This window comes from Colius striatus, chromosome 7, assembly GCF_028858725.1.
Source record: "Colius striatus isolate bColStr4 chromosome 7, bColStr4.1.hap1, whole genome shotgun sequence".
NCBI classification, from domain to species: domain Eukaryota; kingdom Metazoa; phylum Chordata; class Aves; order Coliiformes; family Coliidae; genus Colius; species Colius striatus.
In genome coordinates this window covers 3702489-3720411 of record NC_084765.1, presented here as the reverse complement: position 1 = coordinate 3720411, position 17923 = coordinate 3702489, and the positions used below count along the sequence as shown (strand labels likewise).

Sequence of the window (17923 nt, the reverse complement as noted above, 5' to 3'; positions counted from 1 at the left end):
TCAAGAACAAGATGTGATGCACAAGTCGGTCTGTCTGCTGCCACCACCCTGCCACCAATACTTGTCTCTTTTTCCTGCTCTCAGTCCCTCAGGAACTGCAACAGTCAGATTTATCTGCTGTGAGCAGCCCAATATATCACCCTGACTACCAGTAACCAAAGTGCAGCATATCCTAAAATTCAGGGCATGGGGCCAAACATGCCCAATCAGTGGTCACACTTATCTGAAAAGAATAGGTTATGATATCCAAACCTTTACTGTGGGGATAACCCACAGATTCCTTGAGGAAGGGAAAGAAATATACAAGAGATAAGTATCTGTTAGCATTTCTCTATGCCAGTATAATGGTATCACCTTCTATTGGGTTCAGATATTGGTAGAAGCAGCTTGTAGCATATATGGCTATTGCCAAAATACCTCACGCTGCTCTACAGCAGTCTCTGTACAACACTAATCAATTCTGCTTGCTGCAGCAGACCATCTGCTTTGCTCACACCGTAGTACACTCACACATGCTGTCTGCTTACACTGCTGTTGAGCACACCAGAGCATCAGCAGCCCAGGCAAAGTGAACCATGCTGAAAACGTTACAGAAATTAAGTGAGCTGAAGAATGTACACTCCTCCTCCCTATACAGGAAGCAGCATGTTATAAAAATAGGCTGGGAAACTGACACACGTTAAGGGCAAACCTAAAAAACACATATAGATAATGTGCTGCACCTATGATGGCATGCACCTATAGCTTTAAAACAGACAATTCTGCTTGAGTATTCATTTCCTACCTGAGCTATTGAATTTAGCTGCACTGAGAATGACATCCACATCCCAATTTAACATCAAGTGCTCTCATTCACTCCCCACACAGCTACAGATACAAAACGTTCACACGACTAACGCTCCAGTACAGTACATGGCCAAACACAAACCACATTCGTGACAACCAGCACTCTTTCCTCATCCCAGGCACACAATCCAGTCACTACAATTAGCACCTACAGAAAGAACACAAAGAACATACCCCATAACAACACCTCTATCATCTCCCTCTCATACATTCCCCAAGTTCACGCAAAGGCAATAGAGAAGGGAACAGAGGCAAAGAGCACACACAGCACCCATTCCTCACCACCCCACCATCAGCTCCACTATCCTGACAGAATTACAAAAATCAACCCTTGGTAACACATGTCACTATGCAGAACAGAAAACATCCCAGGACTGTAGACAGATGTTATTACACACACACACACATCCCTTCTCTCACTGCTGTTCACACCACTGCTGTCTACCTCAGAAAACCTGCTGCACACATTCAACCTGAAATCCATTCTCACATACACCTCCCCAGCATCTGAAGCCTTCTAACCTGTGTGTCAAATCCATTTTCTACCGAGATGCTCTTCCTTGGTGGGAGTCCATCTCCTGCGTTTTCTTGTCCATTAGGAGATTTGAGAGGAATCTGGCTGGAATACAATGGCTTCGTCACCTCCACCTTGTTCCCAAACTTCAGGTAACAGGGCTGTGGGATAGTCCTGGCCGTTGGGACATGCAGGATTGGAGCAGCGCTGTGTACGGGTTTAGGTAGTCCCGATTTCATTTTGGAGGCTACCAGGATGGCTGGCATTTTCTCTTTCTGCTTTCCTAACACGTTTCTGTCAGCAGCAGCAAGAGCAGAGACAGGAGGCAGGGAGAGAGAAAAGGACACGTTGGGGAAGCTGCTCTACACTAAAGCAGCCTGGTTTACTGCAGGGATCTCCAAAACCAGCTTAGAATTTTAAACCAACAATAAAAACAAAACAACAGCAACAACAAAGAGATAGGAAAAGGAAAAAAGGGGAAAAAAAATACACCCCACTTTCAGTCTAAAATCTCTCCCAGCTTTGTGCCAGCCTTCCACCTGTTCCCTCCAATTTTATTTTCAGTTCTTCACCACTGTCCTCCTCCCTATTTCTGCTGTTATTTAACTTGCTCCTTCCTTTCTCTGTCAGATTCCTGCAGTTTTCTTCCCTAGAAATGGGAGACTTTCACTCCATTATCTTGTCACTGCATCTCCGAAGTGAGGCAGCCTTTTGGAGTACAGGAAAAAAAAGCAACCTGCAGCTGCATCTGCTTCCCCTTCCGTATGCACTAGAGAGCGAGCGAGTGAGCAAGCAAGCAGGATTTCCAGCTTAAGATGTCTTTCTTCAGTCTTAGCCAAGAAGCAGATGTAGCTCAGTGTGTTAATGACTGATGCCCTTGGATACGAGCCTTAGAGAATCAAGCTTCTTAAGTCTTAATGGCTGTGAACAGGACAGCGATGCTGGAGCAGGAGGAGAAACGTCCACTGACAGCAATTTCAAATAAAAATATGCCAGCGGCCACAAAATCTCCCGGCTCCCCCAATGCTGGTCACGAAAACCTGAGGGAAAAATAAACCAGAATGTTTAAAAAATCATTCAGCTGTCAGAGGGAAGGGAAAGCAGCCGCCACCTCATCTCCCCCTCCCGCAGTGAGCGGGTTCCCGCCCGGCGCTGCTCAGCGCATCCCGCGCCGCGCCGGGAGCGGGGGGAGGCGGCTGCCGCGCCGGCACGGTGCGGGCAGGGCGGCCCCGGGATTGGCCCTGCCCTCCCGACGCAGCAACCAAAAAAAACCCCAGCCAACAGAACAAAAAAAACCCCACACACGTTAAAAAAAACCGTCCCTCTCTGCAAGGGGAGGAGCGGCTTCACCTCCCGCGGCGGGCAGCGCAGGGGACTCGGCTGCGGGGGGACCGAGAGGCTGCGCGGAGGGAGGTTGGGACCGGCTGCTTTTTGAAATTTAAAACAAAAAAAAAAACGGGGGGAAAAAAAGCGAGCGCGCTTTCAAATAAAACCACCTGGAGATGACTCATTGTTCGTTGCTATTCGGGAAAACTCCCGCTGCCAGCATCAACAGGAATTTGAATAAGCGCAGTGAGTAATGCAGCCCCATTATAGCAACATTTGGCGTTTTGCTTTGAGGAGTCTTTTCTTTCAGTGTCACAGGTTCCTCCTCATGCTGCTCTGCGGATGCCATGGTCCTTTAAAACCCCCAGATCCCTCATTCCTGCTAAGCATGACTCATTCAGAGCTGCACAGACCCCTCTCGCTGCCTACAGAGCATCATCCTGGCCAGCTCAGGGCCCCAGGAGGTGCCTTTGGACTCCTAAGGAGTTCTTAGCACCAGGATATACAGTGCCATGATGTCTAATTTTCAGGTAGCCTGGAATGACAGTCAAAGGCTTTGAGTTCCCACATAGGCTTCTTACATTATACACAGAGAGGTGATGGTGCCTCAGAACTGACACTCACAAACTCAACAGAAGAAATGAGGAAAAAAATGCATTTAAATCACATCCTCATCACAATCATCCCCAAGCAGGGGCACTTCCTTCAGCTCCTTATTTGTCAGCTCACTCATTGCCTGAAGACCCCAATCCTTACACCACCACCTTGGTGGCAAGGACAAGAGTGAGCCCAGCAAGCAGAGAGAAACAATTAACTTACCCTTGAAGTAGCTGAACTGAGTGAGCATTTGACCCACAGAGCTGCTTGGCAGGACAGAGGAAGCACAGCCCCGCTGCCCTGCCCCATCTCAGCTGCAAGGAGCACTCTTGGAGGAGGAAGGCTAAGGCATGCCCTGGGGCACATGCCAAAGGGAGCTGGGTCCTGCCTCTTTGCCACCTCAATTTTTGGGGAAGTTTTAAATGTGCAAACACCAGATTTTTACAGCTGAGACTCTTTCGGGTAGAAAAATGAGACATTTCTGGAGCGTAGGTTCCAGGGTCAGGCAGCAGGATTCAGATAGCATTTTAGGAAATGGAAATCAGATGACCTGCATCCTGGATCCTTCTGTGGATGTCATCTCAAATGACTTATCCAGGGTTACATAGGGAGCAATAGAACTGGAAACTGAAGTCAGAACTTGTGCTCTGCACTTTTCATAAAGCACTATTCTTCCCCAACATCGCAACGTATGACAGCCTGTCTCCATTAGCAGAACATAGTTTCAGAAGACATTAGCTGCACCATATGAACTAGATTATTTAAAACCAAAAGCAAAGCCTGGACAGGCTGTCACTGCAGTCTGCCATCCCCCTCACTTAGCACTGTGCCCTGATTGTGTAATTCAAGTTCCCGCAGTACACACAAAGCTCAACTGTCAACTAGGGTTTTGGTTGTTGTTGGGATTTTCCAGCACATCTGCTTCCACATATATGAGCTCTGCATATTTACTCAAGGAGGGTATTTTTGTTGTTGTTGTTTTAAGGAGCAACTGCTTTTATCCCAGTTTCGTTATCCACTAATCTCAGACTGGAAACTACACATCTCTATTCATCCATCTCACTGAGACACATCTTCTAATATTTACCCCTCTGACCAAGCAGAGTGTCAACTTAAACACAACTATATAGGAAACTTCAAAACCCCACAATTTGATGGAAGAAAGTTAGATTTACCATATGAAAGGGCTGGTAGTTATGGGAGCAGAAATGTGTCAGATGCTCCAATATAATTTCCATTGTTCAGTGCTGAAAACTCAGCCTTGCTAGCTAAAAGAAGGTTGGGCTAAACTTGACAAAGATCCAAGTCTGAAAGCAAGGCTAATTTTAAGTATGCAATAAAATATACTAATGTTTAAAAGCTATTAGAAGATCTAATTGACAGCTTTATGTTCTGTTCTTCACTTACACGTTTTATGAGGTTCAGGCCACTCACCCCAGATGCACAGAACTTGCCAGTTTTTGTTGTTCTGTTTTCATCTTGGAAAACTGGCTAGGTTACAAGACACCAAAACAGACACTAAGTTAACTGGAGCAAAAGCAAAGGATTCCTTTCATTGCTCCTTTAACAATTATTCAATCTGATGCTTTGCTGATGGTGGATTGAATACTCCCCAGCTTGAGAAAACTAGTCAATTCCTTGCTGTGCAGTCTTGCCTGCTCAAGTGAAGACAATGGCTTCTAGGCACACTCCATCTATGCTCCTGGCAGTTCTTTTGCCAAATTAACCACATAGACCCCTTCTTTACCAAAGCTTAATGTGATTTCCTGATAACTCATTTGAAGAGTGGACTGGAATTACTGGTTCTCTTATGAATTTGGTAAAAACAGGTATTTAAGAGAAAAGTTTGCATTAATAATCCCTTGTCATCTCATACTTGGTGCTTTTTAATACATTATACATACTTTGCTTTATATATCCAAACATTACTGCATAATGCCACCAAAATGTAACATACTGCATCCATACTGCAGCCATACCATGAGGTCATAAATTGTCAAAACATCACATATCAGGCTAGATCTACAAAGATGGGCAAAATCAACTTTGGTCTATTTTTAGATGTGAGTAGTTATTTGGGTTTTTTTTTTTCTCCCTTCCCCTGTTTTGACTCACCCAAATTTCTAAGCTACATCTAAGCTTATCTAAGCTATGAGTAACTAATATTAAAAAGGAGGCAGATTACCTAAAGAAAAAGGAATAGCTTCATTCCTTTCAGCCACAAATGATGAGCCACTAACTAGAGGAACGTTCCCTTGCAGCTTTAAGTCTGATGAGTATCTTTGCCTGAATAATCATAACATCCCTCCTTCTCTGCCTGTGGTCCAACGAGCATCCACCCCACTCCCCAAAGGGGGAAAGATAGAAGGAAAATGCTATCAACAAGCATTTTACTTTTCTGCTAGAAAAGAATCACAACAAACACACAATAAACCCTAGTGATTTTACTTACAGGACTCATTTTTTAAGATCAGGATTCAAGCTGTGGCTACTTAGCACCATATAGCATCATCTGAAGTGCCAAGACTGATGTTGAGAACTTAATATTCTCACGGTTTTGGTGGGCAGACTCATGTGAACAGGAGACCTTAACACATCAGTGGAAACTATTCAGATACTCTGTAGTTCAAGAGCTTGTAGGGAAGTCAGCACATTGCCCAAAACAAAGCCAGTAAACAGAACAAAACCCAGGGCTGATTGCTCTTGAACAGATGATCTTTATGAATGAGATGAATGTTTCTGGAACAGTGAAACTACTGAAGCTGCCTTCATTGCTCACACACTATCTATTAACAACTAGCAATTAACAACAGGGTCTCTAGACTCAAGTAGAAAGGAAATGTTTATATAGATTGCAGGTGAAAGTAAAATTAAAAGCTTTATGACATGTATCACAGGATCAGAGAATCAGACCTTCCTTTCAACTTGTGGTTAATATTCATCCCCAGCGAAGCCAAATGTTACATTAGTGTAAGTGGAAAAACTATGTGGAATTATTATCTCAATTAGAACCATCTCGTTAACTGGTCTGGTGATTCAGAATTGCTGATGGAACTAAACTCAAGGCTTGAAAATACCTTGATCAATGCTATCCTTGTCTTTTAGGTGTTACAGATGTACCTGAAAGCTCTCAGAACATCACTTTAAGCTGAAATGAATATACCTAAAATGTCACCATGTACTGTCAGTATCAGAAAGTTTAATTGCTCTTTCAAAACCCTTCTCGTCAAACTTCACTCCTGCCAGGCGACCAGCCAGCCTATAGACTCTGGGCATCTTCAGCCTTGGCATAACTCCATCAACTTAAGTGAAGTTACGACAGGAATAAATACAGACCTATTTCTGGTACTGCAGGCACTGTACGCGTTTGCATCCATCTTTTGTCCCCGTTCAGAGAACTGGATATGTAAAAATCTGATCCTGTCTATGTGTTTGTGTTACCATTTCATGAAAGAACCTATAAAGGTGTAAATGGAATCAAGATCCTAATTCTTTATCGTGTTCCCACAAGAGAACAGTAGAGGTTAGAAAAGAGGAATGCGGGTAGAAGCATTATATAATTTGGCATCCTCTCACCACAGCAATTATAATCTGTACATGTGAGTTCTTTATATAGAGCAGAGAGAAGAGAAAGAAACCTTGGTTCTGTTCCCAGTTCTTTTCACAGAAATCTTGTCTGTTACACTAATTCTGATCTAAAAATCTCTTTTGTAGTCCCCTGACACATTTCTAATTCACACTGGGTTTAATTCCACCACATTTTATAACAGCATCATGTTTTAACAAACACACAGGCCAGGTTGCACCTGGACAAGAACACCCATTACACTCAATTTCACAAGATCCACAGAAAGTTTCACTAGCTACACTAGGCATACACATTTACATGGTGACACATAATGGCACCATTTTAAATGAGCACCTTCTGAATAACAATCATGTTTATTTGTTTCTCTACCAGAACTTCATGGTTTTGTAATGTAAGCATGAACAGGAGGAGCTGTCATCACAACTGCACTGAAATACTTTTCCCATCTTGTTCAGACTGGTAGCTTTCATTCATCATTGGACTATATGGCCATTTTACTAACCAATCTAACTCTGGTAGTGCTTCACTCAAAAGCTCCATAAGTTTCTACTGCCATAGCAAATGCATCTTGATCAATATCGACATCTTTGGTTTCATTATGTTCCTGTCACTTTTGGATCAACAGCCCTATCAGTTTCTCAGAATCTAATAAAAATTGGGCTCACTTGGCTGGAGACAGATATGCTGACAGAGGTTCTGTGACGAGCTTTGAAAAGATCCAACTCTCTGAGTTTGCACATAAAGTTCATTCCTTGGATTCGAACCCATGAGGAACAGGAGTGAAGGAGATGAAGAATGCAAGAGCTTATTCCAATTAATGCTATAGTGTTGTAAGATTCAGATGCATAGTATGTGTCCATACCATAGTTACAGCAGTGAGCAGTGTAAAACATGCACGTGTGAATAATCTTTATGATCCTAACAAACTGGCTTTGTTGTGCCAACCTATAGCTCACCTTGACATCATCCTTCCATGCCACTAAGCATTTGAGATAAATATTTCAATACCATTTCAGAAAGCTCTTTACAAATCACGTCTTCCCAGCAGAGTTGTGCAGCTGGGTATTCTTAATTTATTCCTGTGTCCTCTGTTTCCACAAGGTTAATAGTACTAGCTCCTGTATTATTTTATACCCCATTTGACATTGCCTATGGCTTTGTGTATTTAGCAAAGTGAAGAAAACATCTATGACTAGTGAGAACGTCAGAGAAGGAAAATGACCACGGTCCAAATACCACAAACTGCTCTTGACTATAAGAACCATCAACTTCAGGCAAAATATGAAGAAGAGGACCTAAAAAAATGCTGTCTTTCCTGTGCTGCTAGTCTCCCTACCTTCTCAAGAAAGTGGCAGGGGAAAAAAAATCCACTTCTTACAAGCCAACAATCTCACATCATCAGGTAGTCACCTTGTGTAACCTTGCTGTCCCTTACTGGTACATTTAAAATACACCTGCTCCATCATCTGAAAGAGTTGTCAGAGCTTGAGAAGCAGATTGGAAGAAAAAGCTGTATTTCAAAGTCTTTTTTTTTCCCCCTGGATCTGCTTAAGCATTCCCAAGTCAGCCTCAGCTGCTATGAGCCTCCCCCACATCAGCAGTTTTGAACAAACACAAATTGGCCCGATTATCATTAAGCAACTTCAGCTATTTTGTAAAGTATCGCTATTCAGACTAAATGGTGAGAGTCATATTTTCACCTGCTCTAAATCAATGTAGTTTCTCTACAATCAACATCAGAATCTGACTTCCAAATTAGAAGTATTTCTCAAAATCTTCTTTAGATAGCTATTCCTATCTTATCCTTACATTACCTCTCTTCCCATCAGTACACATTACCAATCAATTTGTGGGAAAAAAAAAATCCTCCTGTATACTGAGCCCACGCATCCAGTTCGGTTGATGACGCACAGTGCAGTTGTAGAGCCATGGAAGTGGTGCTCATGGTGCTCACCAACTGCCAATGAGATATCAGAGAATGGGAACTATCGCCCCACACTCGCAGGCTTTGCCAAGTCCACTTCACAAGCACAGTCTGCAGGCAGCTGCTCTCCCCTAGAAGCCAAAAAAATAGAGAGCATTCCCACAGGGCAAGCGTTCAGGAGGGGTTTGCTGCTGGAGGTCACCTGCAATGCACCATGTAATGTCACAATGATTAATTGCAGTGTTACAAGCACCAGCTATTTCTGAATGTGCTAACAGACAAAAAAAATCTATATTGTTCATAATGATATAAAAAGGAAACACAGAAAGTGCTTTACACAATGCCTGTCTATGAATGTTACCTACCTCCACAGCTCCTTTAAAGGAAGATTAGTCCTGATTTGATGTGTATGGAGAACAAAAAGCACATCCTTAGTAGCTAAAGTTTGGGGTACACTATTGGTCCTACTGCAATTCTTAAACCAAAAATCTCAGCAAAACTCCTCCAGATTGACATAGACATAACTCAAATCAACCTTCAGCCCAACAGCCATGACCGTTCTTGAGAGTTAACATCCAGAAGAAAGCAATTTGGAACCTCCATCTCCAACATGATGACCTCTCAGAAGGGAATTTGACAAGGATTGCCCCATAAACTGGAAAAACAGCAGAAAGTACCAATTCATTTTTGTATTTTAAAATTTGGGAGGGAGAGGTTCCTTGCACCCAAACATCACACTCAGTTTTAAACCAAGATGTTTCAAAGATCACTTTGCAAGGAAATGTACAGGAAACAGTTATTCTTTGATCCCTCTGTTGTCTAAAGCAGAATACTCAAAAGTGCTGCAGGGCCACCATGCAGCCTCATGCATGGCTTCTCTTCTCAAATTTCCTTGTATGTTCTCTCATTCTCCCACTAGGAAACTAATAACTAACCCTCTTACTCGTTTAATGCTATTTTTTTTCCCAAGTGCATTATATCCACCACCCAAAAATGACACAAAAGGTAACTGAATATTGGCCTAATATTTTGTTTCCTACCCAAACAAAGGAGGTTCCCAATGTAAAGGTTAAAGACATGTTTGTTGCCTTAAACAGCTTTGATAGTTCAGCATCTAATCCATTTTACTTTAAGGCAACAGGATATTTTCCCAAGGTAGGGTCTCCTGTCGTCCTGAATTTTACCCATGACATTGTATTGAACTCATGCTGTTGAAATCAACAGTATAAAGACCTGACAGCACTGCATTTACCTTACATACCCCAATGTTTGGAATATTTTGGGAAGGTGTCAATGTCAAAACACCACATAGCCCTGAAATACTGTATTTCCCACAAAGATGGGGCTGATGTTTATCATTGGAAAACAAACAGCATAGCACTGAGAGATAATTTTTCTATATTTCATGTTTCCTCTTGCCCTTTTAGTAGTAAAAATATTATACAGTCTTCTTTTTTTAAAGACAGATGGAATTCAATAGATGGAATGATTTTCTGCTTTCTGAGACACAGTTACCTCCAGTAACATTACAGTATAACATCAGTATATGACCAGCTGTTGGCAAGTGGGTCAGCTTGTCATAAGCAAAGTATTTATTTATCAGATGCTCTGTTTCCTTCCATCCCAGTTGGCACATGAATCAATGATGTTACAGATGCTGAAAGAGATGCTGCTGAATTTCAAAACGCATCCATCTGAGTAACTTCCTAAAATGACTTTAAAGAGTTGGATTCAACAAACACATCTGCTACCTCAGCGCATTAAAAAAGATCATCTGGAAAATAACTGGCAAATTATAAACCTTTCCACATAGCAATTCACAACCACGTTTCAATACACGTGTCACATCTGTTCCACCTTCAATTATTACCTCGAGGCTTTGCACCTCTTGCTCCCTGAAGAATGGAGGCAGGTCCTGATTGTAGTCATAACCAGCTCTGCATCTCCTTATCTCATTGTTAGAGTTTGTTTAGGAAAACATCACTGGGCATCCATCTGTTCAACCTTGTCACGTCCCAAAAGAGGGAGGTGACACCTCCTGTACCTGCTCTCAAACACAATCAGTACGGAGCCACATCAGTCCATTTGTTAACAGAAGGACTTCAAACACATCCACTGGCAGCATGATGGTCAGGAGACAGGGATAGGAGATGATAACTGGTCTTCTAAGTAGTGAAACAATGTTAATTTTAATTGAGAAGAAACTACTCTATTGCATCTGATTAAACAAATTGGAGTTCAGGCAAGGTCAGCAGGATGGTTGAGCCTGGAGCACTTGCCCTGGGAGCAGAGGCTGAGGAATGGGGCTTGTCCAGTCTGGAGAAGAGATGGCTTTGGGGGCATGTAGTAACAGCCTCTCCCACCTATGGGAAGATTAACAAGAAGACAGAAGGAGGCCTTACACAGCAGCACACTATGTGAGGACAGGGACAGCAAGCATAAATGGCCACAAGAAGTTCAAACTGGGTACAAGGAGAACCTTTCACTGCAAGGACCGTCAGACAGTGCCACAGGTTGCCCAGAAGGGCTGTGAAGTCTCTGTCCCCAGATGTTTTCAAGACCCAACTAGATAAAGCCTGAGTAACAATATCTGATCTCATAGCTCATCCTGCTCTGAGTAGAAGGTTAGGCTGGACACCTCCTCAGGGCCCTTCCAATCTGAACTACCCCAATGATTCTTGAATAAAATGAAAGGTAAAATAAAAAATGAAATTGAAATTAAAACCCACATCTGTTAAGATCCACTGGAAGAACCCAAAGTGGAAATCAGCTATAAACAATAATCTGGTCCATCACAAGAGAACACTCAGGCAGAAGGTCCATCACAAGGTACCAGTAGATCAAATTTTAGGAAGGAAAGCATAGCACCTGTTTAAATGGGATTCTTCTTTCAGTTCTTCTCCCACACCTCTCGTAAACACAAGTGTGCTGTCACTTTGACTTATGTGACCAGATGCTGGCATTTGCAATTTACATTAAGGTAGCCTGCATTAACAGAGATTTTGACACAAAATGAAAACCACAATACATTTTTTCCAGCCTCAGGACATTTTAGAGAGGTCTTTTGCTACCCAGTGCTTTATCAGTAATGTTCTTAACTTATCCCAGTTTCATGCACAGAGCATGTAAAGAGAGGACAGGAAACACTGAAGCCTCTTCCACTGACGGGTGGCCACTGGAAAGACTGACAAGAATAGAGTCAGATACTCGAGATGGCAGCCAAGGAGTCTACCAAGTCCACTTGAGAGGTGAGGAGAACAGACAAGGACACACAAGAAAGTCAGCCACTGGGGAATGGGTTAGCAGTAAGGTAGGAAGCAAGAGAGGTGCTCTGGCTAAATGCAGTGAAGTATAGCATTAACACAACTTAGCATTTGATGTGTAGTATTAAAGCAAAACCTTTGAAGCGAATCATTTGGCAGCAGCTCTAACGCTATTCTGCATGTATAGAAATGAGAAACTAAATTTTCTTTGCTGTAAATAGCTGGTGCAATTAATAGCAGTTAGCTCTTCCTGTCTTTTTCCAATTACAGACTCAGGATAAAATGGCATATTAAGTTACCTCATGCAATTCTGGACCACCTGATGTTAGAAGAGCAATTTGAGGATGAGCTGCTACTGCTAATTATCAGAATTAAAACCTGAAATAGCAATCTTCACTTTTAAAAGTGAGATGATTTCCTATTGCAGACATAACTTTCCATCCCTATCCCCTGCCAATAGTTACTGCTTTCATCTGAGGATTCCTGGACTGAAACTTTGAACACAGAAGTGCCTTCAAACATACAGAAAAGCCTTCAAAACATTTGGGGTCATTATTTGGGTGAGAAACTCATCTATCCTTGGCTAATTATCATAGAATCATAGAACGTTAGGGGTTGGAAGGGACCTTTAGAGATCATCTAGTCCAACCCCCCTGCAGAAGCAGGGTCACCTAGATCAGGTCACATAGGAACATGTCCAGGCGGGTCTTGAAGACCTCCAAGGAAGGAGACTCCACAACCTCTCTGGGCAGCCTGTGCCAGGGCTCCCTCACCTCACAGTGAAATAGTTTTTTCTTATGTTTAAGTGGAACTTTTTGTATTCCAGCTTCATCCCATCGCCCCTTGTCCTGTTGCTAGCTACTATAGAAAAGAAGGTTGTCCCAACCTCCTGATACCCAGCCTTTAGATATTTGTAAATGTTAATAAGATCTCCTTCTCAGTCTCCTCTTCTCCAGACTAAACAGCCCCAGTTCCTGCAGCCTTTCCTCATATGAAAGATGTTCTGTACCCCTGATCATCTTGGTGGCCCTGCACTGGACTCTCTCCAGCACTTCCCTGTCCCTCTTGAGCTGAGGAGCCCAGAACTGGACACAGGACTCCAGATGAGGCCTCACCAGGGCAGAGTAGAGGGGGAGAAGAACCTCCCTTGACCTGCTGGCCACACTCTTCTTGATGCATCCCAGGCTGCCATTGACCTTCTTGGCCACGAGGGCACATTGCTGGCTCATATTTAGCTTCTTATCAATCAAGATTCCCAGGTCTCTCTCTGCAGAGCTGCTCTTCAGTAGTTTGACCCCCAGCCTGTCCTGGTGCATGGGATTGTTCCTCCCCAGATGCAGGACTCTGCATTTGCCCTTGTTGAACCTCATGAGGTTCCTCTGTGCCCAACTCTCAAGCTGAATGGCAGCACAGCCTCTGGGGAATCAGCCAGTCCTCCTAGTTTGGTGCCATCAGGGAACTTGCTGAGGGCACACTCTGTCCCCTCATCCAGGTCGTTGAAGATTATCTTTTTAGTCCCTCTTCCAGATGCAAAATATTTGTGTTTCTATTTTGTCTTTTTCATTTTCAGACATCTGCAGCCCATTTCCAAAATCATCATCACGTTTCCACCATTTCTTCTGGACAGTATTCACTGTACAACAAAACAAAATGACAAGTGTGTATGCCCAATCATGAGTGCACACACACACATGCTGTGAGCTGAATAAAAATGTGGTGATGTCTAATTTGGCCTGAGAAAACCCAAACAGCCCTTCCACATAAACAGGAAAGGTTCAACACTGTTTGCAACACAGGATCACAAAGCCGATTCCAGTCTCTCTTACACTGTGCTGGACAAGCATTTCCAATTCAAAAGAGTAATTAGCATAGAGTATAAAAATGAGAGGACTAGCAAATCCCAAAGCTTTAATCTTGCATTAGCAAAGATCAATGAGAATTCATCACCATAAGCCCACCACGAGCACTTGTTGCTCAGACACGCTGGGAGCACTGGGCCAGGCAGCACTGTGCCTACACCACTCGTGTTGCTCATAGGAAGCTTCAAACCCTATTATGGAATAACTAAATAGCAGGTATCATTCTTATAAACATCATCATAATTTTACTAAGACTGACTGAGAATTCCCACTCTAATACCTTGTTCTCAGTTGCATCAATACCCTGGTATGAAGTGTACAAAGCCAGAGTGCACCTCAGGCTGACAATTTTGGATTGTTTTAGCCAAAATGCCAGAGCCAAAGCAGAACAACGTGTCACTATTCAACCACATTCAAAAGCATGAGTGACCTTTGTTTTAATAAGCTCTGGCACTCCAGGGCTTTGAACAAGGCACTTGCAATTAGGCAGGATAGTGACCGTTGTGCCAGAAAAAAAGTGTAACATGGTCTCTCTAAAAACACATACAACAGAGGCAATGTAAAAATAATTTTACATATGCTCAGTAAGAACATCTAAATTCAGCAGCTAAGATTAGCTGAGCACGTCCTATTGAACACTACTCCTCCCTGCTCTCACAAGTTAGGGTCCTGCTCAGGTAGGTACGAGACCCACAGCAGAACTGGGCACTCCCTAGACCAGAGGGACCAGAAGAAACATCCTTCCTGTATCTGGTATTTCAGGTAGTTGTATATAAAAACCCCCTCCTTTTCCAGTACTGTCAGTGACATTTCTGCTGGCTCACCGCTGCTATGAATGCCAACACTGCTCACATTCAACTCAAAAACTGAATCAGACCACAGCAAAATGAGTAAAAGGAGGAATCTAAAAGGAAGGGAACGTAACGAGACCCAAGGTGAGAACCGGTAAGTGAGGCTGAGAACACGGACTATGGAAGAATATGGAGATGGAAACTGGTTCCAAAGAGGAAGGTCTGAACTGTGGAGCCAGCAAATGGGCACAGGACTGGGATAACACCCAGGTATTTAAAAAAAGAGATAGCATTAAGATATGGAAGTTCTGAACCTATAAAATACTGCACAGTGTATACCCAAAATTGGGTTCATATTTTATGTACACAGTTAGCAAAATACTTGTCTTCACTTTCCCAGTGTTTCAGTCTCTTATTTACATGATAGAGAGACCTGGTAGTCCTGATTGATAATAAGCTAAATATGAGCCAGCAATGTGCCCTCGTGGCCAAGAAGGTCAGTGGCATCCTGGGATGCATCAAGAAGAGTGTGGGCAGCAGGTCAAGGGAGGTTCTTCTCCCCCTCTACTCTGCCCTGGTGAGGCCTCATCTGGAGTCCTGTGTCCAGTTCTGGGCTCCTCAGCTCAAGAGGGACAGGGAAGTGCTGGAGAGAGTCCAGCGCAGGGCCACCAAGATGATCAGGGGAATGGAGCATCTTTCATATGAGGAAAGGCTGCAGGAACTGGGGCTGTTTAGTCTGGAGAAGAGGAGACTGAGGGGGGATCTTATTAACATTTATAAATATCTAAAGGGTGGGTGTCAGGAGGTTGGGACATCCCTTTCTTCTATAGTAGCTAGCAACAGGACAAGGGGTGATGGGATGAAGCTGGAACACAAAAAGTTACACTTAAACATAAGAAAAAACTATTTCCCTGTTGAGGTGAGGGAGCCCTGGCACAGGCTGCCCAGGGAGGGTGTGGAGTCTTCTTTTCTGAAGGTCTTCAAAACCCACCTGGACACATTCCTGTGTGACCCAATCTAGGTGGACCTGCTTCTGCAGGGGGATTGGACCAGATGATCTCTAAAGGTCCCTTCCAACCCCTACCATGCTATGATTCTATGATAGAGATGACACCATTCCCAACAGATAACACCATCCACCAAATCTCATCCAGAGATGAGGAGAAGGTACATTACTGCACATGTAATATTTAGGTATTATACTGCTCAGCATTATTCACTAGAAAGAAGTGAAGAGGACAAATCCATAGGGGCAGAAAGAAGGAGGGAAAATAAGGATTTTGTGTCTAATTCAGTTAAGTACATTAAATAAAGCTTGGAGTCTTACATACTGTTAGTTTTTAATAAAACATCCTATTAAAGAATGGCTTGCTAAGTCACTGCTGTGTAAGGCCAACATAGGGAAAAACTGTACATGATTGTGCCCTTAAAAACAACTCTATGTCACAAAATGCAAAAAGCAGACACCTGCTTCTGGCTTTGCCTGAACTTTGGATGTTTAATCTTTGCCTTTCAGCAATATTAGTATTCTTTTAACACCTCTTTTTTTTTTCCTGAAGGAATTTGAGGTTGTTTCCCAGTGTATATTAGATACCAAAGAATTTCAGCTACTTGCACAGAAGATTCACAGTGCCTCTTGGTTACCTGGGAAGTCAGCAGAAGCACAGAGAGCCCAGATGCCCCCTCCCTGTCCCCCACACAAACACCCCTGTAGCCTGCCCTATCAGCAGAGAGGATACACATCCCCTCTCTGATAATCATCCTGCCACAGGCACAGCAGCAACCCCTAAGGTCATCATCTAACAGGGATGCTGGGCTAAGTCCCACACACCTCTTTTCTCCACAGAAGGAGCGGGCACAAGACCAACTCTCACAGCCATATAACTGAAGAGAGCGAGAACATATTATCAGCTGAGGTCGGATCAGCACGGAGCAGTGCAGACACCGGCTGTAAAAGGCGCGCTCCAGTGCCCATCACACCCTTCACCACGACTTCCCTCCATCAGCTGCCAGCCTGGCCTTTTCCATACGGATGTACAGTGTCACCTGCAAACGGGTCACTGAACGTCCGACCCAGTCTCGGCAGCAGCCAGGCCCGCCCCATGACAGCCTGGCATCCAGTCAGCCGGGCTTGGCAGTCACCTCTGGCACCAGCTTTCAGAAGAGCGAGCAGGCAGGGGGAACAAACAGCAGATGGTTTTGCCTATCTCCACAACAATTTAATCGCGGTGGTCCTGACGACACTGATGTGCTCCACGCCATCTTCAGCGCCTCGCCAGCCACGCTGCAAGGTGAGCGAGCTGCTCTTTGCCAAGGGCAGTGCCTGCAACCAGCCAGGCTGCAGAGCTTCAGAAGTGTTTTAAGAGCCTCCAGCACAAGCTACACTTACTCAACTTGAACTTCAAAAGGAGAACAGAGCAAGACAAATCTGACCAGCTCAGGAAAAAGGAAAAGCACTTTATATTGCAGGAGAGCTGTGACACTGGAAGTCAAGAGCAGAGGAAGAGTGCTCACTGCTGCCACCGAGCTCCCCTGCAAACGTAGGCAAGCTGGCCTGAGACAGTTGGCAATTGTCTCAAATGAGGCTTCCCAAAATAGAAACAAGTAAAATCAGTTGCTGCTTTGGAAATGTATTTCTTTGTTTTCTTTTTATGAACTGTAAAACTGACTAAAAATGTCTTCACACTGTCCAGGGAAATGTGACAGCTATGTTAGCAGAAGGCCCTCAAGATACTGAGATGTTACCAGACAGAGATATCATTTAAACGTGGAAGTAATCCCCACTGTGTAGTTAATGCTCATCTACAGTTGTGTAACATACCTAAAGCCAGGCTCCTCTGAAAGGGGATGTGGAGGTGCCTTTACTAATAAGTGAACAAATTCAAAAGGAAGGCAAAGGCAGCAACTATTATTCTAGTAAAGAACAGAGACCATTAAATGTGTCATCTTTTACCAGACTCATTTGGCATTAGGAAACACGCAAAAACCTCATTGAATTGGTCATGTTTTGGGCTCCTTAGCAAGAAAGAACTTGAAAACTCAGAGGACCACCATTGATTTTATATTTCCTGAAGGGTACAGCTAACATCAGATCTCTAGGCCAGTCTACAAACAAGGGTTCTTTGACATATCTAGGAACGTTGACATAGGCACACAGCAGCAGTTAAACAAAACACCTGTCATTATTTCCAAACCTGCACAAACCACAACAAGG

The 17923-nt window shown here is 43.5% G+C and overlaps 1 protein-coding gene across 2 annotated transcripts in view; it reads right to left on the bottom strand.

The window, feature by feature from the left end:
* NAV2 (neuron navigator 2) overlaps positions 1-17923 on the bottom strand; it is a 384880-nt gene that overhangs the window by 212440 nt on the left and 154517 nt on the right. The window contains exon 1 of one of the 2 annotated variants that reach the window (XM_061999097.1): positions 1369-2516. The exons of the other annotated variant lie outside the window; for it this stretch is intronic. Coding sequence (XP_061855081.1) covers positions 1369-1626 — 258 coding nt within the window. The 5' untranslated portion in view covers positions 1627-2516. Of the gene's footprint in view, positions 1-1368; positions 2517-17923 lie in introns of those variants that run through there. 2 annotated transcript variants of the gene reach the window in all.